Here is a 24,279-nt window from a genome sequence, read left to right on the forward strand (position 1 = left end):
GTGTCAATTACACAAGAATCAATATTAAGGAGCAAATAAAGCCGAACTTCATAAATGATAGGTTTCATTTGGTTTGTAACCCTGTTTATTATAGTATTATGAAAAATACTTGGAACAAGTAAACATAAAAACTGGTTGGAATTCAAATGAAAACCTAAAAGGAAAAAGTAAAACCAGTAAGAAAAAACAAAAGATTAGCTAACAATTGCAGTGAAGGCACTGTAGTTAAAGGAAAAATAAAAAGAGTTAAAGGAAATATAAACGGTCCGATAATTGGATTCCTGGTTCGGCATGTAGATACATGCCCGCAAGAAAGGCCAGCTTGTGGGCATATTTGCAGGGTGCTGGTACTCGGATGGTTCCAGGCCAGTTCCAGTAAATGTGGCACAACTTGAAAGTGAGCCTAGAATCACATAAGTTACCACGTTAAGACAAGGTGATTTGGTTTGCCCGTGAGCAAAATTATGACCAGCTCCAGGTCTTCTTGGCACCAATTTGTTCATTTGTTATTTTACCGTTGCAAGTGGTCAGGGGGCAGATTGGCGGTGTTGTACACCGAGACGTAGTGTGTAGGGAAGCCACATCCTTGGCGGATGGAATGTGCCATCAGGAAGAAGTCCACCCTGAAGTGATACATTTTTGTTATCATGGTTAACATTGAAAGGCAGAATAATGAAAGGACAGATGTCATGTTTTTTATTTAAAAAAAACTTAATAGAGCCACAAGCCAATCTCCCCCTAGTGGACAATAAAGCTCTTATTCTTATTCAGTGTGGCTATCGGCTCTTGTAAGGCCGTTATGGCCAGTCTACCAAAGATATGAACTGGGAACCGACCATTCTCTCTGTGTCAGGGTGTGGTCCAGAACAGTCCCAGGTGGAGGGGTCACGAGGCGGTCCCCGGCCTTGGAGTAGAGGGTGGTGTTGATCCTCTTCTGCACCACTATGAACACCAGCTTTGGCTCATAGCTCGGGAACGTCCTGAAAGACTTGAGCAGCTGCGGGACCTCGTGGGCGGCCACCACATTTAGCTGGCTGTCTGACACCCCGTCCCGGTACACCACGATCTTTTCTGGCAGATTGTGGTTCACCTTAAGGAAACAGACGTATGAATCAGAGTGCAAGGCTCCAGAATAACATTTCACATTTTGGAATGGTGCAAAATGTTAGGTGCACTAACCCGTCATTTCGGTGCACCCAATATTTCCCCCCCACGCCTTTTACCGCTGCAATAATACATTTGAAGTGTACCTGTCACAGAACACGGCGTGTTTGTTGGAGACAGTGTTTTTTTAACGTTTCAATTCGAAACGTGGATGCTCCGACAGCAAAAGCCCTTTTCCCAGACATGCTTTAACGCACTCTTTGCAATAAATACAGAGCATAATTTTAACCGTCTCATCATACCCGAGCCACAACAATTGGACAAGCCGTTCTTTGCGAATTGCATATATTTTGGACTTTTTGTATGTGTGACTGTGACTGAGAATAACCTTTCCAAAATGTTAAACTGGCTCCACAAGAGTGAAAGGCAGACACGAACGGATTCAGGAGAGGACACGTCCGATCTTCTAAAATCAAATGACTTGTCAACATTACCTTTAGTACCGCTAACGAGAATGAGCGTTAGCACCGCTCCTAGCTGTCCAAAGCCTGACATGCTATCAGCCGAACGACCAGACCGACCAGCGGCTCCCGATAACGCAGTGTTCTATGCAGTAATAATAACCCGGTGAGTCGTGCAGATGAATGGCCTGACTGTTGGGTCAAGTGACCAAATAATGTATTTTTTAATCACAAAACGACTGGCTCATTGCCAAAGGAAAACTCTAGGCTGCAAAGTGTGCAGCAAAGTAAAATTGCTTGCTGCTCACACAGAGCAGGGACTGAGGCTGTCACCTGAGTGGAGTGGCTGTTCAATCTCTGCCTTTGGTACTGACAAGGCTAAGCAACAGCATTCACTGCTTAAGAAAATCCAGGAACACAGATTCCAGATCCCATTTAAAAGCAGCGGAGACAGAAAATAACTCAGAACGTAATGACATTCACCAGAGTGTTCCGAAAAGCCTACAAAATCGGTAAGCATGGGCGTCCATTTACAGATGTGCCAACTGATGTGACCTTGCAGGAGTTAAATGGAGTGAACATGGGGCGAGTTTTGCACACAGACAAGACATGTGGTGATATAATCGACCATATTGCTACAGACATGCAGAAGAAAACGACATAATCAAAAACAGACGAAAATTGTGTGTGTGTTGATTGACGATTCCACCACAATCAGTGGCAAGACTGTGTTGGTGGTCTGTTTAAGGGCAGCTATTGCTGATGCAGAGCCGGACACAATCTTCTTCGATCTTCTTGAGTTGGATGGGACCACAGCAAACATAATCGTAGACACATTAATGACATGCCTTCATAAATATGGCTTAGATGAGAACTTTTTGTGTTTTGTGGCCTTTGCATGTGATGGAGCAACTGTCATGCTTGGCAGACACGCAGGGGTTGCTACACAGCTTTGTGCTTAATTCCCACACCTATTTGTGTGGCACTGCTCAAATCATCGCTTCCACTAGAGTTCTACAATTCCAGCCTGAAGACTTCATTGCACCACACACTAAATCCTTGTGTAATTGGCAATAAGCATGGTGATGCAGATTTGCTCACTAAAGCAAGTGTACTCCAATAATTAGGTGAGTGCTGCATGCAGCGCTTAACTATTGTTCTTCTTAAGTTTTATTAGGCAAGTGCTGCATGCAGCGCTCAACTATTGTTCTTCATAAGTTTTCTTAAGCTTTCTTTCTTATTCTCTACAAACTTTGGGACCTATCTCCTTCCTCAATTTTTCACCTAGAGACTCCATTCAAATTTTCAAATATTTAGAATAGCTTGAAACGCTTCTTTTCAGATTTTTTTTTATATTTTAGGCTTTTTAAAATATTCTACTTTTAAAATACTATCTTTTTTTTAGGACGGCAGAGCCATCCTCTGGTACTTCAACAGTTTAAGACGTAACTAAATACATTTTCAACCGTTTATCTTTGTTCCAAGCATTAAACAAACAAAACAGAATTTCGATATAATTTAAACTTTCTTCAGAATCACATTTTTAGTTTCAAACAGTCATATTCTACAGTTGGTCCCATTGAAGCCTTCTGCCCATTCTGACACTTAAATTACTTAAGACATCGTAACTCGGTCAAATTTCAACCGTTTACCATTGTTCAAACCACTGGTTTTCAAACTGTGGGGCGCGCCCCCCCTGGGGGGCGCCAGAGTTCTTCAGGGGGGGCGCGACGTGAGAAAAAAATAAACCCGAAAAAAAGCCAGAAAGACGATGATTCAAATCATCAGTCGTACTTCACCTGTAGAAGTAACATAACATAACTAAATCAATTTTCAACCGTTTATCTTCGTGCAAACCATTTAACAAATCTACACACTTATATCTTCAATAATATCCAAACAGAATTTCGATATCATTTCAAATGTCTTCAGAATCACAGTTTTAGTTTCATACCGCTTCGTTTTCAGCTGTTTTCATTGAAGACGTCAGCCCATTCTGATAGACCTACTTCTAGACATCGTAACTCATTCCTTTTTCAACCGTTTACCATCGCTCAAACCATTAAACAAATCTACACACTTGTATCTTCAATACTATCTAAACGGAATCTTGATAGCATTTATACTTTTTTCAGAATCACAGTTTTAGTTTCAAACCGGTCGTTTTCAGTTGCTTATAATAATTTAGGTCACCATAGCAACGCCGGTAAACAAACCCCGCCGAATAGTTGAATCTCTGGACTGAAAAGGCAGATCTGATTCGACTCGAAAATTCAGTGTCGGGGACCCTGAATGAATCTGTAAACTGGCAGTTTACACAGATTAAGATGTTCAAATGTATTTAAAAAAGGTTAAGCTAAAACATGCTTAGATAAAGTTGTTAAATTGTGTTGTTTAAAAACGCAAAAAGATGTTGTAATGTTTCAGAAATATGTTTAAAAAATATGTTAAAAAATTTGTTTCAAATGTTTCAAAAATATGTTCCAAATGTTTTAAAATTATGATCGGAGATGTTTGAAATGTGTAAAATAATTATAATAGCTTTCAAAACACAGGTTTTTAGAAAAAAAAATTGGGGGGGGGGGCTCAGCTGAATTTTTTTCTCTGAGGGGGGGCTCACTCTCTCACACTTTGAAAACCCCTGGTTCAAACCATTTAACAAATCTACACACTTGTATCTTCAATAATATCCAGGGTTTCCCCCAGCACTATCTTGTTAAGGCGGCCGCCTTAACAAGACTAGGGCCCCGCCTTGACTACCAATGTATTGAAAAAAAAAAAAAAGAAAAAAAAAAGTTGAAAAAAAGTTAAAAAAAAAAAAAAAAAAAAGTTCAATTACAGCAGGGCGCTGGAACTGTTCTTTGCACAGCCACGCAGAATTGCATGCACTGATGCCTCTTGTCAGCTATGCCGCAAATAAGATCCAAAAAAGGAACTGTAAATAGTTGAATTTGCATACAAAAGTTAAGTGTATTGTCCATTATTTGTATTTAATTTGCACTTTTCTTTAATTTTATTTTGTAGTGTCTGCATGTTTGCACAACATTTGTACCTACTGTTTTTATTTTTATTTATATGGAAATAAACAGTCATGCGTACTGGCATCTTTGAGCAAAATACCCCCAAAATTTTTCGCCGCGGCGCATAGAACAACACCACCGACTGCTTACCACCTTGACTGAGACATTTACTGGGGGAAACACTGATATCCAAACGGAATTTTGGTATCATTTAAACTTTATTCAGAATCACAGTTTTAGTTTCATACCGGGTTCGTTTTCAGTTGGTCTCATTGATTTACGTTGACGCTGGAGCGTGAGGACGTTCAGCAGTGTTGCCAGATTGGGTGGTTTTTCTCGCCGGATTGGGCTACTTTTGGAAGACGTGTTGCAGTGTTGCCAGATTGGGCGGGTTTTCCCCACTCTATTGAGCTACCTTTAATCACGCACCGGCTTGCCACACACACACACACACACACACACACACACACACACACACACACACACACACACACACACACACACACACACACACACACACACACACACACACACACACACACACACACACACACACACACACACACACACTTTGACCTTTCACATTCTTCAGTTCAATTCATTTTACATTTCTGCATTTTTAGCAGTGGCGGGCCGTCAGGGCCAGCAAAGCCTTCTCTGCTGGCCTAGACACTTTCAGAACAATACATTATTTTTATAAAATATATAATTTATACCTTTTAATATATATATTTTTCATTCATTTTATCCGTTTTAATAAGTTTGTTCACATAAGTCTAAATACCTATTTATTTGTTTTTCCTTCAATTGCTTTGCCTCCAGCGCGATAATATATATATTAGAGCCCTTATCAAATCAGATTATTTCCCTGCGCTGTCTCCAGGTAAAAAAATTATCTAGCCGAGGCCTTCAGAAACCTGAGAGAATCCCCTCGCTGATAACGCTAATGGGGACTATGTTGTTGATTGACATGTTCATCAACCAATCAGATTTTGAGTATGCCGAGTTGGGCGTTTCCTTTTACACGTCTTGGCCTTCTAGCTGGCCTTGTTGTTTGGCGCCATCAGGAGGAAAACAAAAGGAATTACAACTAGCTAGCAGCGAAATTATATAGATCATTGGGTTCGATTTTTTTAGATTAGATTCACTTTAATTACAATGGATGACAGAGGAGAAGGACTGGATATTGCGGCCGACTTGTTGAAAAAGTCTTTTTCGAGAAGGATTTTCTCAGAAAAGCTAGAAATTGTGAAACACCAACACCGCAGCTAGCTGCTCTGACCCAGCCAGCCGGGCAAAGGATTTGTGCGGCACTTTCAATCCAGCAACTACGAGAGGCATAGTTGGCTGACAGCGTCAAGTGGTCATTGTAATCTGTATTGCTGCCTGGGAATGCTTGCTATTTGCAACGGATCGATGTGGTGTTTGGAGCCACGGTGGGTTTTCCAACCCGAGTTGTCTCACAAAGTCGGCATTGAGACACCAAAGTACGGCGGGCTACTTGCATGCAACAGTCTTGTTGAAGACGTTCGGTGACACCCGAGTGGATTTCAACTCAATGAGCAAGTAAGAAGGGAAACAGAGCTCCACAACGAAATCGCACTTGATTTGTAAAGCCTATATTATTATTCTTTTGGTTTAAAAAAAACAACCCGTGTTTGTTAAAGTAACATGGGATTGTTTTGAATTGGTTCTTGTTTGGTAGTATTGAATATGTATGAATTTATTGCAAAAGTCCTCCAAATCAAGCACAGGTTCTAAAAAAGAAGCACGTACTTTACAGCGTTTTTACTAAATAACGGAGGGTTTTTGGCTGCATTCACGGACAGTCGGAAATTGTAGAATCTGACGAATATTACGGTCTTTTCAGCTTATGACTAGGGTAGGCTACGTGCGTTTTGTTGTGGTTGTTTCGGCTTAAAGAAAACAAAAAACATTATTCTTAAAGCCTGTTCAGTTGTCAGGGTTATATTGGGTGGTTACATCAACATGGCAATAACCCTGACGTCATCATTAAGTCATTTGAAAAGCGGTTTACTTCAGGATGATTGGATCAAAGGCCTCATGGTAAAAGTTACAGCCCGCCACTGATTTTTAGCAATGCCTTGCGCTTTTCATTCAGCTGTCACTTTATTTGTTTCCAACCATTTACGTTTTCTTAAATGGTGTGCATGTTTACATTGTTTACTCCATTTAGACTTTTGAACTTTTGTTCAAATCCCTTCACTTGATTTAAGCCATTTAACGTTTCTTTATGTCTAAAACTATGTGGCATTATTAAAAAAATATTTTCAACCTCACTTTGCTGCAGAAAAAGCATTTTCTGCAGGAAATGCAGTTTTTAGTTGTAATGATTGTCCCTTTGATTAGTAGCTGTTGAGAGGTGGTGTGTTTTAGTCAAGTATATTTTAATTTTTGTCTCGTTAACCCATGGATCTTAAAGCTGCATTAATAATTTTTTGGTCACTTGGGGGCACACAAACAACCTAACATTACAGCTGCACAGCCCGGTCATTATAACTATTACTCAAATTCTTATGGCAGGCATGTTAGCTAACAATTGCTACTTACAGTATATATCCATGATATTTAAATCATATCTGACATATTACATTTACCTACCTTTTAGATTGGACTGGTTTAGTTTACATCAATTCCTAGGATTTAAGGACTTCCTAGCCTGAAGACTTCATTTCATTACACACTAAAGCAAGTGTACTCCAATAATTGAAATGGTAGTCCCTTTGATTAAATAGTTTTTGAAGCTCAGCATTACCTCTTAGTTATTTCTTTTACTCAAAAAATCCAGAATATTACGATGGTTTACTGATTTGCACGCGTCGCCTATATGTGAATAAGGGAGTACCGGCACTTATTTCTTTCCACTCCAAGCACTGACAGAGACAGACCTGCTAAATGTCCGGCGTGTCATGTTCAGTAGTTGAACGGATGAAACTGTATGTTAGTTTACCTCGTAGTACTTCTGCAGAGCAGCCAGGAGGCACACCTGGAAGCCGTTGATGATCTCCTCATGGGCGGACTGGAAGGTTACTCTGGAGTACCACTGTGTCAGCAGGCTGGAGGGGAATCCCACAAGGGTTAGTGGAGCATTGTTTTTCCGCAAATTTCAGTCATGTGAAAATATAGATGCTCGTCCTTTTACGTCCTTTGATCAAGGAACATTTCTTAAAAAAAAAAAAGGATAGAGCGCGTGAGAGGCCACTTGTATGCCATGGCGTAATTCAAAAAAATGTATTACCAACAAAACAATAATTATACCCAATCATACAGCATTCTAAAAAATAAATAACGAACATTGTTAATGGGTTTGGAGTACCTATTCAAGCTTGCTACAAAACCCATGGCAGATCTGTTCCGCTTGCTGGGGTCATGGTGGACATCAACTCCGATCACCATGAGATGTTTCTGGTGAACAAACAACATCCTTATACATGGCAGAAAGTAACCAAGATTAAGGCCTCCTTGCAATGTATAATCTATAATCTTTAAACAGGCGAGCCACCTCTTCATCTTAAAAAGTTAATTTATTCCAAAATGATATTGGCATAATATTATTGATAATTATTGTTGAAGGGTAAAAATGCTTGTGTGTCAAAACCATAGCCAGTTGGCCAAAAACAATGATATAGTTTTCCCAACTAATTGTAATTTGTGTAGATTTCTGTGTCAATTATATTAAATATTAGCTCACCAGAGGGACGTTGACCGTCCACAGCTCTCCTCCCACCTTGCAGTTCATCTGAAGGAGGATCTTTTGGGCAATACTTCTCAGCTTCAGAGGCTGCGAAATTGTCCTAGAATTGATCACCTATGAAGGGACACATTTCAATATGAGTGCATACAGTCTAGGGGAGGAATGGTTCATAAAGTTATTGGGCCACGACCCCAAATTTTGGGAAAGGCTGCTGTAGTGATTTGAGTGTCCGACGGCCAGTCAAAGAATACTGGCTGGGTTTAATGTCGGCAGTCTGTCCGTAGGCATCTTTGAGCAATATGTCTAGCCCCTACCTTCTGCCTTTCAACAACATCTAAATGATGCATCAAAACCACAGAAAAGGAAGTTGAAGTGTCAAGTCACTTTGGATGAAATAGTCTGCCGAATTACTATTTGGCAGACTAGAACTGACAGGAACATCGGTTCCTGTCAGTTCCTCTTCACCACATACTTTGAAGAATGTCTACAGACGTGAGCCAACACTTGTCAACGACCTGCGAGGGGACGGGGTTCTTGACGCAGCACAGCTTCTTGATGGCACTGTAGAGGTCATCCCGGTTGCCTGGGATGATGCAGACAACCATCTGCATGTTGGGCTGCACCAAGACGGGGAAAGGGGGGCAATAGTGAATAGGTTCAATCTCTCCATGACACAATTTAGAAGACCAAAATATATTCTAAATATAGAGCTTAGTTAGATATTTTTACTTCTGCATTAGTAATAGGTTGTAGAGTATTTTTAACCGAAAGGCAATTCGTTTTTTGGGGCAAACCTCGCTGGTGAGCTGAGAGTGGATACTCTTCACGTAGTTCTCTGTGCGGTCGTCGCGCAGCTCTATCTTGATTGGTCGCTCGATGCGCATTCCCATGGCGCCGGCCACCTTCTGAAAGGTGGACAGCAGCTCCTCCGCTTGCTCCGCACAGCGCCGGGTGTAGAAGATGGCCCAGACTTGTAGAGGGATCTGACGGGCAAAGACAGGTAACATGCATCCCTTCAATCTATTTAGCTCCGGGCTGGTAGAGAGGATTTACAATCTAGGGTCAAATGGCTGCAACCAGCCGAGGAAATAGGAAACGAGACAATAAAACCCAACTAGCAGCATAAATCTCACTGGTTTCAAGTGACCCGTTTTTCAATCTTTCATTATCGAGTTCAGACACAATGTTCAGGTGTAGCGGCGGTAGATACACCCCCTGACTCACACAGCTGATGGAAGCCTCTCTGCCGATCTCCTTGGACCAGGACATATCAGCACCAGGGACAATGGATGCCGACTGCATGCAGATCGTCTCAGGTGGAAGAATTCGGCCTTCAGTCTGGGAAGGTAAACAAGGAACAGGATAGTCGGCTGCTTAGAGTGTTTGAGTTTGGAACCAAATGTCCACAGTCTTCCTGTAGCCATCCCTGGTCAATATGATTGACCCCAATTGCTCCTGTCTCCTCAAATTACATTTGGATGAAAAAGTCTGCAAAATAATTAATAGTAGATATCAATAGTAGATGCAGTCCAGCAGTCGAATAACGTACACTAATAAGACTGCCCTCAAAAGAGGTACAAGCGGTGTAATAAACCGTGTAAAAGAACAATCAGCTTTAAAAACAATAACAAAAATACTACAATGCAGCAGAGCAACCGCGTGGGTTTTTTGCACATTGAAACAAATCAAATCCATGTGTATCCTGGACTTGAAATGATCTAGTTAATTAATTAAGATACACCAGTAAATAAAGCCTACTCTTCCAAATCCTGCGTGACCAACTGCATTATCACACGGGAAAAACTCAATATGTACACAGTGAGCACAACCATCTTTGTGGCCAATGCAAGAAACCACACGCTGTAAAGACTGTAGCAGGTGAAAAACCCAGCGCCTAAGAGACGTATGGCGCCTATTTCCCACGTCAGCCATTAAGCCCCTTTTCCACCGACAGTACCAGCTCAACTCCCCTCGACTCTGCCTTTTTCTGTGTTTCGATCGCCAAAATCAGGTACCTACTACAGCCTACTTTTTTAGTTTCACCTCCGTCGAGGTTCCAAGAGAGCTGATCTGATAAGAGGTACAAGACCATTTGAGTTGTGAAAAACACAACTCAAATGGTCCTACCCACTCTCCTTCAACGCTGACTCTGACCACCCATTCTAAGTACATGGACGCGCAATCATGCACGAGCGAGCCATTAGCTAGCTCCAGTAGCTACCGCAGGATAACAACAAACAGAAGCTTGCTCTGGGTCACGAGCTTTGAGTACGTGCACGTAGGGGTCACGAGCGGGGGAGGGGGGGTGCAGTACGACCGTTTGATTGACGTACTTACTGGAATGCCACTCGGTGGGTCTGGAAATCATTGGCTGGAGTTTTTCGAGCCCTGCCCGTTCCAGATGATTGACTTGTTTATTTTTCATGTCAGTACTTCTAACTCAGTGGCTGTAAGTGGTTTATGATACGGATTTCAAGTAATTTTGCAAAAATGGCCGAAAAAGAGAATTCCATACCCAACCTTTAATAACTGGACCGTTGTCATTTTTTCCCATTCAAACAAGAATTCACAGACGGAACTGATGTTGGACAGGTGTCCAAGGGCATTATCCCGCTTATGCCATGGACACCATACAATAAATTAAGACCATTCATTTATATTTTTATACGTTTTACAATCCAAATATAACGTTTTTCACAAACCATAACTTTGTTTCCCTGGTAACGCCTGAGGGTTTGACTAATGCCTGGAACAATCCCCTTGTGTAAGGGTTCTTACACAACGAAACGTTGTTCACTCCTCCAGTAAATAGGACGGATCTTAGAAACGGGAGGTATTCTAGTCCGCTCAGCTATGTGCCAGAGACCCAACGTTATGCATTGTACATATTTATAATTCGAAATTCGTCCCAGCCTTAATAACAAAGATGCTCAAGGGTCTATAGCATATAACCGCGTTGTCTGATTAGTTTTATTAATTTTTCACAATTTACCAGGTCTCATTTTGAAGACCGAATCACCACGCCAATTGTTTCAATGGGAATCGCCTCGATCTATACTTTCAACATAAAGTGTATATATTTATGATTTGAAATTCTTCCCAGCCTTTATAGCACAGATACATTAGGGTCTAAAGCATATAACCGCGTTTTCGGATTACAGTTTAATGCATTTTTCACAATTTACCAGCTCTCGTTTTGAAGGCTGAACAGATAATTTGACTGAAACTACTTAGCAGGTATTTTTTTTTTTCTTTGCATTTAAGATACTAATTGATTTCTTGCCGACGATCCATGGCTGCCTTTGTGAATGTCGGCACACATCGAATAATCGATTATTCGTTCATACCATCCACCAATTTCAAAAAAAAAAAATTGACAAGACAGCGGTGGAGCAATCCCGTGCGTAGCCCTGTATGTTTATGAAACACGACATGCCTGGAACAAAACCAAGTCGTGCCACGCTAAGTCATAGCGAGTTGAGCTGGTACTGTCTTTGGAAAAGGGGCATTAGAATGATGGATCAGCTGGGCTTACAGTGATAATCTCGCTGTTGACGTCCAGTCCCCAATTTTCCAGTTCTTTTATCGTCTCGGGGTTGTTCTTTATTTTGTATAGGAGCTGGTTGATTGAGGTGGTGTGCTGCTCACTGCTGACGTTGATGTGCATCGTCAAGTCCTGCAAGAGACAGCCCGTCATTCTTAACCAGCCCAAAACAGAAGCGCCCTCCCAATACAAACTACTACTACTACTAGATAGTCATCTGACCCAACGTTTTACTGAAGAGTTATTCTCTCACATCCAGATGTTGAGAAACTTGCTCATGCAGCGCAATAGTGGAAGTTACTCCACGCTATCAAATCATGCTTAAATGGTTGTAATTTAAATGTACTATAAATGCATTATACATTGTGCATACACGTCCAGTATCACATCTTATTTATTATTTCTGAGAATCGCTATTCTTAACAATCATTGATTCATTGATTCTACACATAAAATCAATATGGCACATTCAATTGTGGATGCAGAGGTATACGGAATAGTATAATGGCCAAAACAGTCAACCCTACCCTATGGAGCCATAATAGGGCAGTGCACAGCAGGCCACTGGGGATTTTACCTTCATGGCACGGAAATCCTTCTTCATCCTTTCAGGGATCCCCGTCATGAAGCAGAGCTCGGGTACCAGGAGAAGCTCCCCTGTGATTTGCTGCATAACATCAACAGTAAGTTTTCATTTCGAGAGATACATTTAGTAGGATTAGGATTATAAACATTGCGCTGCGGTTCTTGGTAGGGTTGGGCAATCGTCTACAAGCTTCCATCGTCCGATAGCGCCCCCTGGCGATCGCCGATAGTCGATACTATCGGGGGGAGCAACTTTATAATTATTTTATGATAATTATTTAAAATAATTTATCACTTTGAAAAAATACAAATCTAATTTTTTCTTAAAAACGATAACGATGGTCTTCCCCTTGGACCAGTGTTGAGCCTCCACTGATTTAAGTTTCGATACGTCGGGGCCGGCGGCGCTGTCATGACACACGCAGATGACATGACACAGCTCGTAGCTGTGTTCAAAATCGTTCCGTATCACGGATATAGTGCACTATATAGGGTGCTCGCCATTTTGTAGTGTTGTTCGAAATCTCACTGGTTAATTTCATGCACTAGTATATAGTGCACTTAAAATACCCCAAATCTGAGTGTACATATGACGTTCCCTACGTGTTACTCGCGTATACCACAATGCAATGCGGTCGTGTTTTTCCGGAGAAGAAGAAGAAGCTGAATAACCGCGAAAACAAATACATTTAATGATGGAGTCTCCGGCTTTCGTTTAGAAATGTCAACAATTTATTTGTGATTTAACATAGAATATTTAACATTCAAAATTAATAAGAAAAACCTTGTTCAAGGAAATGTAACATTCTACATCAATACAACCTCCAGCTTTCCTTGAGAGTGCCCAGTTTGTTTACATGATGTGGGCGCATCTGTCTGCTTCACACAAATATTTATTGGCTTCATTTACTGACGCATATGACGTTTAGAAATGTTCAGCGTAATGTCCGAATTCTCGTTTGTTCGTTCCCTATGTAGTGCACTATATCATGAACACTATAGGGAATAGTGAGTGAGTGAGTGAATAGGGAACGATTTCGAACACAGCTCATGTACCACAGCTGTGACCCGGAAATGAAGCAGCAGGGTGTGATGTCATTTCGCCGTGCGAGCAGACCGGTAGGTTTCGAGCCCCTCCCCTCTCGCAGCAGTGAGTGAATACGGCAGGTCAGCGCTACATAGTGCGTTTTCCACCTGTGCCAGTTCATTTCAATTACAATTTGCAGGGCTTTTTAAGTTGTAAAAATAGCTACCACAGCGCTGTTTTTAAAATAAATAAATAATAATAATAATTAGCGGCTATTTATCGGCAACTTGAGACGATCGACGATAGAATCCATCTATCGTCGATAGTCGATAGAATCGACTATCGGCCCATCCCTAGTTCTTGGTTTCACAGTGGGGAATGTGTGGCTGATGGCTGGTTTATATCTGCGTGCCTTGATTACAGGGGCGACAGTTACTCAGGAGGTAGAGTGGGCGGTCTGGCAACTGGAAGATTGCTGGTCTGATACCCCGGCTAGTCTTAGCCAGGTGTAATGGTCTTTCTGAGCAGTACATTAACCAAAGTTGCTCCTGACGAGCTGTCTGTTGCCTTGCATGGTAGAGCCATGTGCAAAGGCGTGAATGAGTGGGTTTGATTCAGACATTGTAAGGTGCTTTGAGTGGCCATAGGTCGGAAAAGCGCTGTATAAATGCAGTCCATTTACCATTTCTCAATGCACTTCAGGTATGCAACCTCACCAAGCCCAAGGGTCTAAGCAGCTTGACTCAAGCCAGGTAAGGCTGCCTAACCAGCGAACAACCACACACATGACGGGACACAGAATACTTCTGTTCTTCTTGCCTGCTACTCACACAAAGTAAGCTAAATAAATCGAATGTGGAAAATGTATCCTAAACATATTTCACATAAAATGACAGAACTCATTATACACAGCCCTTAACATTTCCCACAGAGTTTGAGTTCAATAACTCTCATTAGGGATATTATGTTTGATTTGAAAACTCATTCATAATAATTATAATAGTGTGAGGCTTGTCATTACGTCATCAGTGACAGCATTTGTCATATCCTTCAAATGGAAAAAGAAATGTAAAGCAGTAGATTCTAGCCACAAGAGGGCACACTGCCGTAAGAATTGAGCCCCAAACAAACAAACAAAACCGTGTTCGACTGTTGGGAGGACTAGGATGTGTTTTCTGTGAATGTGATGGTGATGGGTTCAGTTCACCTTCCCTCCTGGGTTGGACCTCTCCTTGGGTCGATTGACCAGCAGGGGTTGGTCCAGCTCCTTGATTGTGATCCCATAGTTCTTGCTGCTCGGCCATGTCACACATAGTACATGTGCAGTTGAGTATTAAACAGCTGTGGTTTTACTTTTTGGGCCAGGTATTCTGCTTACAATAAAAGCCTGGTATTCAAACAAAACAAGAGGCCCACTTGCCTCTTGAGCCTCTGGTTCAAGAGGCATTTTAAAAGCGATACGAGTTAGGCATGCTCGATTATGGAAAAGATCATAGTCACGCTTATTTTTCAAAGTCACGCTATATTCAGCATTTCTCTCCAAAAAAACACTTGGTAACTGAGAACAAAATTTTCAAATAGAAAAGTTGAAATAATGAAAAATATAAAATAATGGACAATATGTATCCATTATGCGTCCAAATGTTTGACTACAAATACGTAGAAAGATGTTTTGACCAAAAAAATCGAAATTACGATCAAAATTAGAATAATTGCACAGCCCTGATGGCAGCTATGAAAAGGCGGTTGGTGGTACCTGTAGTAGTCTACGAAGGTGGTGGAGGAGCCGTCAGCGAGTGTGAAGGTGTCTTTAGGAGCCTTTTTCCACTCAATGTCATCGATGCGGTACGTGCGGTTGTTGTAGCGCGTAATGACGATGCTACCGACCAGCTCCTTGGCACACTCGTCCTGGAAGTACTCCGTGCTCTGTTGATAAATTATGTTCCTGAAAGACAAACAGCGGTCATGACACGTTTTTAGTTTTAAGTCAATTAAGTAGGGAATTTCAACTCGGTGCACCGCAGTTAACTTTAAAGGTTAACCTTCATTATATACAACCGCTTATTGTACTCCCGAGTTTGTTGTCTTGTTCTCTTGTCCTGTCTGGTTGTGCTGCGACAAAGCAATTTACCATTGGGGATAACAAAAAGGTACATATCCATCCATCCATCCATCTTCTAGCACCATTTTCTTCATGTACCAGCAAATCCCACGATTTAGTCAATTACCGGGCACTGTTCTCATCAAGCACTCAAACTCCCCGACTGGTCTGAAAGGTCTATCCAGATTGCCCCCGCCTATTGCAAGTAGGGCTGGGCGATTTTTTCGGTTTAATCGATTAATTTGCATTTTTTCTTTCCTACGGTTTGTGAAATGGCTGAACCGAAAAATCGCGATTTAAAAACAGTTCTAGACTCTTCCGATTTGTTTTGCTGAATAGACTCCGTAGTAGCCTCCTCTCTCACTTTCCAGAACGCGCGCAAAACTCAGCCTACTGCAATCACATTCACCTCGCCCCCGACAGACTTGGGGGAGAGCGGGGTCGATTGAAACACTTTTCAGTTAAACTTCTTTTGCAAAGATGACATTATGTATACAAATAATTTGTGATCAACAACTCACATGTGTGTTCTCTTAGTTACAAGCAGTGGTGTAGTCTACGTGATACGCAGGTATACGTCGTGTACCCACTAGGAACGCACCAGGATTTGCGTATACCCACTTAAAAATGTGCACGGATACGTATCAATCGTCTTGTGACAGATCTTTCACTTCTGTGTTTATTTTTCGGAAATATCGGTTGGGTATAACTGCAATAAAATACTTTAAGCAGGGGAAGTTATCTCCTACATTCACCATTCATAAAATTCCCGATGCGCGCTCACGCTCTGCCCTGTCTCTGTTACGAAGCGCAAAGCTGCCCCTGTATCTCTGCACGTTAGTTGGCGGGCCGAGCCCCTCCTTCTCGCGTGTGCGTGCGTGCGTGCGTGCGTCCAGTCCTCCCATATTAATGTGTAAACCACATAATAAGTAGTCAACAGAAGACAATGTTTTAATCCCACTTTATATCTCCTTGTTACTTTTAGATGAGAACCCCTGGCCAGCCTTTCAGACTGGGTGTCAGGCTAGGGAATTTAAAAACAGGCATCCTTGGTTAGAGTGGAGGGAAAAAAAGTTATAGGTAAATGTCAGCCAACATACAGTTGGTATACACAATTGAAATTCATAATGTTAATCACTATGCAAATGAGAGTATAGCTAATTCATGGTCATTTTTAAGGTGCAGTAATTTCACACTTTTACACAATTAAATTACTGTATGGTATGTTAGATAACAACAGTAAGAGCTCAAATTAGAGCAATTGAAAGAGTGAAACATTAGTCTCCTGTCATCTCCTTCTCATGCACTGGTTAGCCATGGATGTAAACAGTTCATTCAATTATTCTGAGTAGATTTTGTCCTTGTTTAGCATGTGCTATTGCTACTATAGATATACAAAGGACAACTTGTCATTTTTGTGTTCTATTTGTTCGTACTGTTATTAAAACTGATAAACCTACTCAGCTTTCCATGATTGTTGATAATCGTTATACTCTTAAATCAGCGGGTTGTAGACCCCTGCGTTGGTGAGTGTGGTGCGACACCCCATAAGCGCCACACACGTACATGGGTTTCAATGGAATTTGTTTAGAGAAAAACAGAAAAAAAAAAAGAGGTTTAAATCGAAAATCGTCCATTAGTTAGAAAAAAAAATCGAGATTTTATTTTTAGGCCAAATCGCCCAGCCCTAATTGCAAGCCTAGCCCAGGATGGCTTAGCGAGGTGTCTTAATGAATATTGCACATCTCTTCTAAGCATATTCATAGGACAAGCGGATTTAAAACATTTATATTTCTAGCGCTTGTGATTTCTGTATGAAACAAGACATCCGGCAAAAAGGTCCATCATAGACATCTCAATCCTAGATTTGTATGGAAGGGGCAGTATTGACATGCTCCGTGTAAAAACTTGCAAGAGCATGTTACATATCTTGGTTGGCTGATCGATTGGTCTTGATTTTTTTGGCACGTCTAGGGCTGTGCGATAAGGGAAGAAATTAATATCCCTATACAATTTCTCCATTTCACGATATACACCTTAATATTTTGAAATCTCCTTTAAAGGACCCCATGAAATCACACTTTTACCCTTTACCGTCAACACTACAATCCCTGCAGACTATATACCATTCTTGGTTACTTTCCAGGTGGTTTCCATCAAAACATTTTATATTTTCATGTTAGTGATTAATCACAATTGAGTTGAAATAAGACACTTTTTTTTCAAACAAAGCACAAACTGCAAAAACTTACAATAGAGAGGCACAGTTAAACTGAGAAGCTCAGGAGAGAGAGAGAGAAATAAACATTAATAGGCTTATAAACATTAAGGCTGAATCATCTAAAAATATTTTACACAAATAACTAATTTAGGCAGCATTTTCTTTATATGTAGGTCATTGCAATGAATTAAACTAAAATATTATAAACTAATTTTGATACAATGTGTCCGATATTTTTGAACCCATTGAATTAATTTATTTAGGAATTGTAGGTGTGCTGCCCTCTACCCCCAGCGCCTTGCCGTGGTCGAACAGACAGATAACTCCTCTCCCCAACAAACCACGCAGACACGTCCCAGTTAACTCTTTATGGTTGCTTGAAGTAGGGTAAAACAAAGATGTTTTCCGAGGCTAACTTATAGCTAGAGAAGTAGCATAAGACGAGGGAGCACCTTGTATTCCGATTGTGTGTAACTGTTACGGAGTGTGCAGCTGGTAACCATGACGACATCATATCAGACAAGACGTTACAAGCATTGGCGCGTTTTGCTCAATGTCCTCTCGATATCCAAAAAACTGCCAGATCACTGATCCCTTATTAGTTATTTTCGGAACCAGCAGTTCCGAAAATAACTAATAAGGGAGCCGGCCGGCGTTGCAAACTGTAAGAAACTTGAAAATGAGTTCCCTCCCTTCCGCACCTAGATGTCGCGTGGGATTGTTTGGTGAGTGTGTGACGCAAGTGTTTTTTTTACCCCTCACTCACGTTACGGCGTGAGGGAGAGGGAGAAAGCCCCCGGAGAATGTTTTAAACACGAAACCAAGGCAAGTCTCGGCTGCTGCTTGAAAAAACCCAGATGACCCTAAAACACTCGATACTTACGAAATAATAATTTTATGCATCTCACACAGCTATTTCAGAGATATATCGAGTATATTCGATATATCGCACAGCCGTAACGTCAACTAGTCTTCGCGACCCGGTACTGGCTCCTGGGTTGGGGGCCGTTGGTACAAACCATACGATTACTCAAACAAACATTTGTTTGGTCAAATATAATTGAATATGATTTGTAATCATAATCAATGTGATGTCTTACACAATAAAGCCTATCCTTAAAGATTAAAAACCTTGTCTGCATCAGTCCCTCCAGCCACCGAAAAAAATTGATTAACAAGTGCTTATAAAGATAACAACGATGATTGTCCGACCGATGAGAATTTGGTCAGGCAAGGGCACATCGACCAACCGACCAGAAGGCGTCAGCCCTAATGCATTCCAGATTTGTCGCATACTAAACACGAGGAAAGATAACACGACATCTGTATTTCTAGACGACAAGACAAGTGTCGCATTGACTTTGGATTCAGATATGATACTACACTGTTACTACATGTGGAGTTATTTAGCGTTAATACATTTAAGGTTTCTCTATACAACTACATGTGCTGTGACTCATTGTAACTCCATGTTTGGTTACCCATTGTAACCACGTATGCCGTTCATAGGATGTTTTGAGGAGTGAACTCACATGGCATTAAGCACCGAGTCGTTCCTCAGCACTTTGTGGGCCACGTCCACCGACAGAAACAAACCGCCGTCCGTTCTCTTGATGCTGGTTGTGTACCCAGGCCACACCTGCAGTCTGCAAGCACACACACACACACACACACACACACACACACACACACACACACACACACACACACACACACACACACACACACACACACACACACACACACACACACACACACACACACACACACACACACACACACACACTAGACAATGGTTCTGGGCTGTCTCCTGGGCATTTAGAGAGCAATGCCAGATCTGGCAACTCACCGATGTTTTCCCAGAATGATGGCACTTTGTGGGTCGAAATGATTGTGTCCAACAAGCTTCAGCCCAACCATTTTCATGATCCTTCGGTTGGTGACACAAGTTGGCAGGAAAGAAGACGTGAATGTTTTTAAGTGTCTTCGTCAGGATGGGAGGCATATGACACGCATACAATAATTTCCTCCTTAAGTGCTTGGCTTATTTAATCGAGAGGAAAATTATTAATAAAACACCCTGCTGCCACCTGGCTTGCTGGAAACGCTGTTTAATAATGACGCTACAGAGGGAGTGCACTTTGTGGCAGTTTAAGACAATGTTTATAACAAATGTATCCTCGATAGACCTTTAGCAGACCTTCCGGGCTCCTAGAATTATTTTTTAACAAAAGAGTGATCCCTGGAGATGGGAATCAATTGATGAGTTTATACACTACAAGCGGACGACATACAAGCTTTCTGAAACCTCAGAACACTCAATCTTTCACACACAAAGCCAAGCTTGTCAAATTAACATCAGTGAACTCGCTGTGGTTAGGTCCCATCTTCACTCCCGGATAAGGAGAAACTGCCAAGCAATTTTCTATTTTTAGGAATTATGAGTAGATATCTAACATGATTCAAAAATATATCAAAATGTCATCAACTTGTCTGGGAGCTGCCCGCTATAACAATATGCAGTCTGCATGACATCACTACTTGGCTATAACCCAAGCTTTACATCATCCTTAACCATGAGAAACGGGCAGCATTTATATTACTTTTTTTATCCCCTCCGTGACCACCCTAAGTATTGAACGCTTCCCATGGCAGCCATTCACACGTACCAACAGATTCAGTCGCTCATTGATCCCCATTCACTCACACATTTAACATCCTCTTTCATCAAAGATGACCGGATACTTCTTGAATCAAAAACCTTTTGTTCGCCGCTACACGGTTGCCAGAAGACCTGCTCTCTCTTCAGCTACTGGCGCTCTTTCCGCCTGAACTTACATTTATGACATAACTGACAAATTCCAACTCGTTTTTTCCACTTAAAAAAATCAATTCAGAAATGCTAATCAAAGGTTTGGGGCATGAAAAGAACCATATTGCATCTCCATCTCCTGCAGCTATATTTGACTGCTTCTATATTCGTTCCCATCAGCCTCTGCTCTGGTACCTCCTCAGCACCACGTTGTAGAAGGTAATGCAGAGATCCGAGTTGGGGGGCAGGATCTTGGTCATCTGGATCTTGACCTCTATTTCCTGGTTGTCGGTCCGCCGTTCGCTCTTCAGGAGCACCACCTGCGTACCGACGAGAGAAGTCCAGCCTCAGCGAGTGACTCTTGTTCAACGAGTTGCTTTGATTCATTCATCAAGTCACATTCCCCATTAGGTCCATGAATGATGTTTTGGACGATTAGGTCACAAACACTTTTGTTTCTTTGCCTTTTCAGTCACAGCAAGAACATTTAAGACATCAAACGTAGCTCATGATGGACTTATGCCATTGATGGCTTCTTTCATTTGTAGTCACTCACATCCTTCAACTTCATCGGTAGGAAGAGGATTGAGCCATCAAAAGCCACAACTTCTCCGGTGGTCGGGCGGTGAGCCTTCATCATAGCAAACCGCATCGCCATTGACTCAATGTTGGGCCTAAAAACATACGACAGAAATACAGACCAGCTGTTAACGTAAAAAGAGAAGGCAACAACCTTTCCTTCAGAGTGAGTTTTATACAAAAAGTAGAAATTTGACTTTATAGCCCCCTTTGATTGTATTTGGGGACCGTTCCTGATGGATGGTGATAAAGTGAGTTGAGAGCCCTGGCACTCGCATGCCATCTTCTGTCGTGTTATATTGTTAAATCCTTGTTTTAGATGATCTCTGTCGAAGTGCACCAAAGCCATACTGGAACCAGTTATGACACTAAAACCATTCTGCTCCCACACACATCCCCAACGTGCACATCTGCACCGTGCACACGCACATCTGCACCGTGCACACACACATCAGCACCGTTCACGCACACATCAGCACCGTTCACACACACACACAGCACCGTGCACACACACACAGCACCGTGCACACACACATCAGCACCGTTCACACACACACACACACACACACAGCACCGTGCACACACACACAGCACCGTGCACACACACATACACACACATCAGCACATCCACACAGTGCACCTCAAACACACCTCAGTATGGCCGCTGGATTTTTTTATTTACGCGAAACTCTGAAATGTATTCCTTATACCTCCATCAGCTAATTCATATCAGGGCTCCAGACTACTGGTGCGCCTAAATGTTTAATTTGGGTGCACCAGCACGTATTTATGGTGCACCCAAGTTTTGAGTTGTTGAGGGGGTGGGGGGGGGGGGGGGTGGACCGTGCCTGCACCGGTTGCACCGTCGATATTTACGCCATTGATTAATAATATCTTGACCATTAAATAAATGCCGAATCTGTATCTCTCATAAAGAATATCGTCAGACAATGCCAAGGGATCGGTTCTGTCCCGAAAAACCCTCTGTCTCCGGAGAGACGCCTGTACGAGAAGTGCGCCGAGGTCCATGGGAACACCCACAAATGGTGACGCCATTATCGGAGGAGGGGCTAGGAAGCTGCACACGCCGATATAAGTACAGGGTATCTGCAGGTTTCAGCAAGTCAAATTTAAGACTTTTTAAGACCTTTTTAATACCACCTTGAATGAAATTTAAGACCTTAAACCCGCGATGGTGGGGGGGATCCCGCTGTATTATTGGGTGCACTGGTGCGCCCAATTTTTTTATTTGGGTGCACCAGCACGTATTTATGGTGCACCCAAGTTGTGAGTTGTTGAGAGGGGGGGGCCACGGGCCCCCGGGCAGCTGCTCCGATTGCACCGTCGATATTTACTCCACTGATTAATAATATTTTCACCATTAAATAAATGCCTTCAGTAAGACCTGGGGGGTATACCACGAACCTCGTTGAACATACCGAGGCTTTCTTGGGAAAACCTGGCTCGACAGAGCCGCAACTCGCAAACACAGTTAAATGGTACCACAACGCTCACTTTAGATTCAATTAGTTGAACCAGGTTTTCCGCTTTAGGTTCAATGCGCGTTCACATAAAAGGGGCGTTCCTCGCGTCATTTGACTCACCCTTATGCAAAATAAATCGCGCAAGAGCGGTGTATTTCATCCAAGGCGAGCAATGTATTATTATGAACTCCTACGAGGAATTCAAAGTTCAAATCACAGCCAAGGGGAACACGGTTGCCCATAATATGGCTAGGGTGGCGTGCTGGCAAAAATAGCCGACCGTGTTAATTAGTAAGTGAAAAGATTCTGCATATTGTCTAAAAAATATTATGTATCATCATCCCTTTTACCCCCATATATGTGGGGCCCCATGAATTGCGATCTCAAGTACCGGGAATGCACTTGATCTCCGACCCAATATCGGACGTGCACGTCAAGTTGCTTGCTTTTAGTGGCGTGGTTCAACGTCTCAAACATCAAAACAAAATCAGCCTTGTGGACGCTGCAGATTAGCTCGTTTCGGATGAAAGGCGCTAGTCCGAAGCGAGTTATATATGCCGTTTTGTCCTTTCCAGCAGTAAAGGTGCTCGCGATTTGAGAGTCGGGGAACATCAAACCGAAGAGATCTCCTATCCCCTCATTCGAGTTGTAGGACTGGTGCTTGACCACTGTGTTTAGAATCCACAACACCTCCGCTTTCAGTGTTGGTGTCGCACCAAATGCTACCCTCAGGTCAGTGCTAGCAGCGCGGACCGTCTGCGGCTGTGGCGCCGGGGCAGAGATGCAAAACGTAGAAATGGCTGGGGTCTGTGTGTGGCTCCTGGCAGAGGTTTTATGTTTTTGGCTCTGCATATGGCTGACGACAGCCTTAATCCCCATGGTGCCGAGCTTGAATGTAGGCTACTTTTGCACGGAATGCATCTGGCCTGTTCTGGGTTGGCAACGGACGCTAGCCAACCTCGGAAACTGACGTTGAACTTGCATTTACCCATTGTTGCAGACTAGCTAGCAAGCGCGCAGACATCCGTTTATATATGCAGCTAGCAAGAAAGTAGCCTCTCGTACATCTCCTTCCCGAAAAGTCCCGCGAGAAAAATAAAAAATTAAATAGCCCTGCCCCGACAAATTTAAGACCTACGAGTTATAAATTTAAGACCAGCATATGACATTTTTGACGAATTTAAGACTTTTTAAGGCCTTAAATTTTGAAAAATGAATTTAAGACTTTTTAAGACTTTTAAGACCTCCGCGGACACCCTGAAGTAGCCGATCTCTGGGTAGACTCGCTGAAAAGCTGCTCCCGACCAGGTTTGGTTGCGAGCGTAAGTCACCATGGTGATACAGCGACGCTTAAAGAGATTGACTTTCATGGTACAGCTAACCCAGGCTTTCAGCTCAACATACCTCGCTAACCCTCTAATCGAGCTTCGTAGTACAGGCCCCTGGATTGGGCTTCGCGGGTTTGTTTACCGACGTTGCTATTGTTACCGGGCTTGCGTGTTCCAACGGTTTATTAGGTGTCTAATAAATCGCTGTCTAATCAATACTTCATTCACTGCCTCTTCCGTGGTTATTACAATATTATGAATAGACTGCTCTGTAAAAAAAATTAATAATAATAATTAT

The 24,279-nt window shown here is 42.2% G+C and overlaps 1 protein-coding gene across 1 annotated transcript in view; it reads right to left on the bottom strand.

Annotated features, from left to right (window-relative positions):
• Window positions 1-59: 59 nt before the first annotated feature.
• The window catches only part of piwil2 (piwi-like RNA-mediated gene silencing 2), a 30,144-nt gene continuing 5,924 nt past the window's right edge, over window positions 60-24,279 (bottom strand). The window contains exons 8-24 of the mRNA XM_056593261.1: window positions 21,147-21,264; window positions 20,786-20,910; window positions 19,628-19,708; window positions 19,311-19,424; window positions 15,213-15,401; window positions 14,664-14,748; window positions 12,422-12,511; window positions 11,836-11,976; window positions 9,525-9,638; window positions 9,095-9,283; window positions 8,816-8,917; window positions 8,298-8,414; window positions 7,923-8,011; window positions 7,557-7,662; window positions 837-1,090; window positions 516-623; window positions 60-403 (exon numbers count right to left, since the gene is read on the bottom strand). Coding sequence (XP_056449236.1) covers window positions 247-403; window positions 516-623; window positions 837-1,090; window positions 7,557-7,662; window positions 7,923-8,011; window positions 8,298-8,414; window positions 8,816-8,917; window positions 9,095-9,283; window positions 9,525-9,638; window positions 11,836-11,976; window positions 12,422-12,511; window positions 14,664-14,748; window positions 15,213-15,401; window positions 19,311-19,424; window positions 19,628-19,708; window positions 20,786-20,910; window positions 21,147-21,264 — 2,179 coding nt within the window. The 3' untranslated portion in view covers window positions 60-246. The remainder of the gene's footprint in view (window positions 404-515; window positions 624-836; window positions 1,091-7,556; window positions 7,663-7,922; window positions 8,012-8,297; window positions 8,415-8,815; window positions 8,918-9,094; window positions 9,284-9,524; window positions 9,639-11,835; window positions 11,977-12,421; window positions 12,512-14,663; window positions 14,749-15,212; window positions 15,402-19,310; window positions 19,425-19,627; window positions 19,709-20,785; window positions 20,911-21,146; window positions 21,265-24,279) is intronic.

The sequence above is a fragment of the Gadus chalcogrammus genome, chromosome 6, assembly GCF_026213295.1.
Source record: "Gadus chalcogrammus isolate NIFS_2021 chromosome 6, NIFS_Gcha_1.0, whole genome shotgun sequence".
In the NCBI taxonomy this organism is placed as follows: domain Eukaryota; kingdom Metazoa; phylum Chordata; class Actinopteri; order Gadiformes; family Gadidae; genus Gadus; species Gadus chalcogrammus.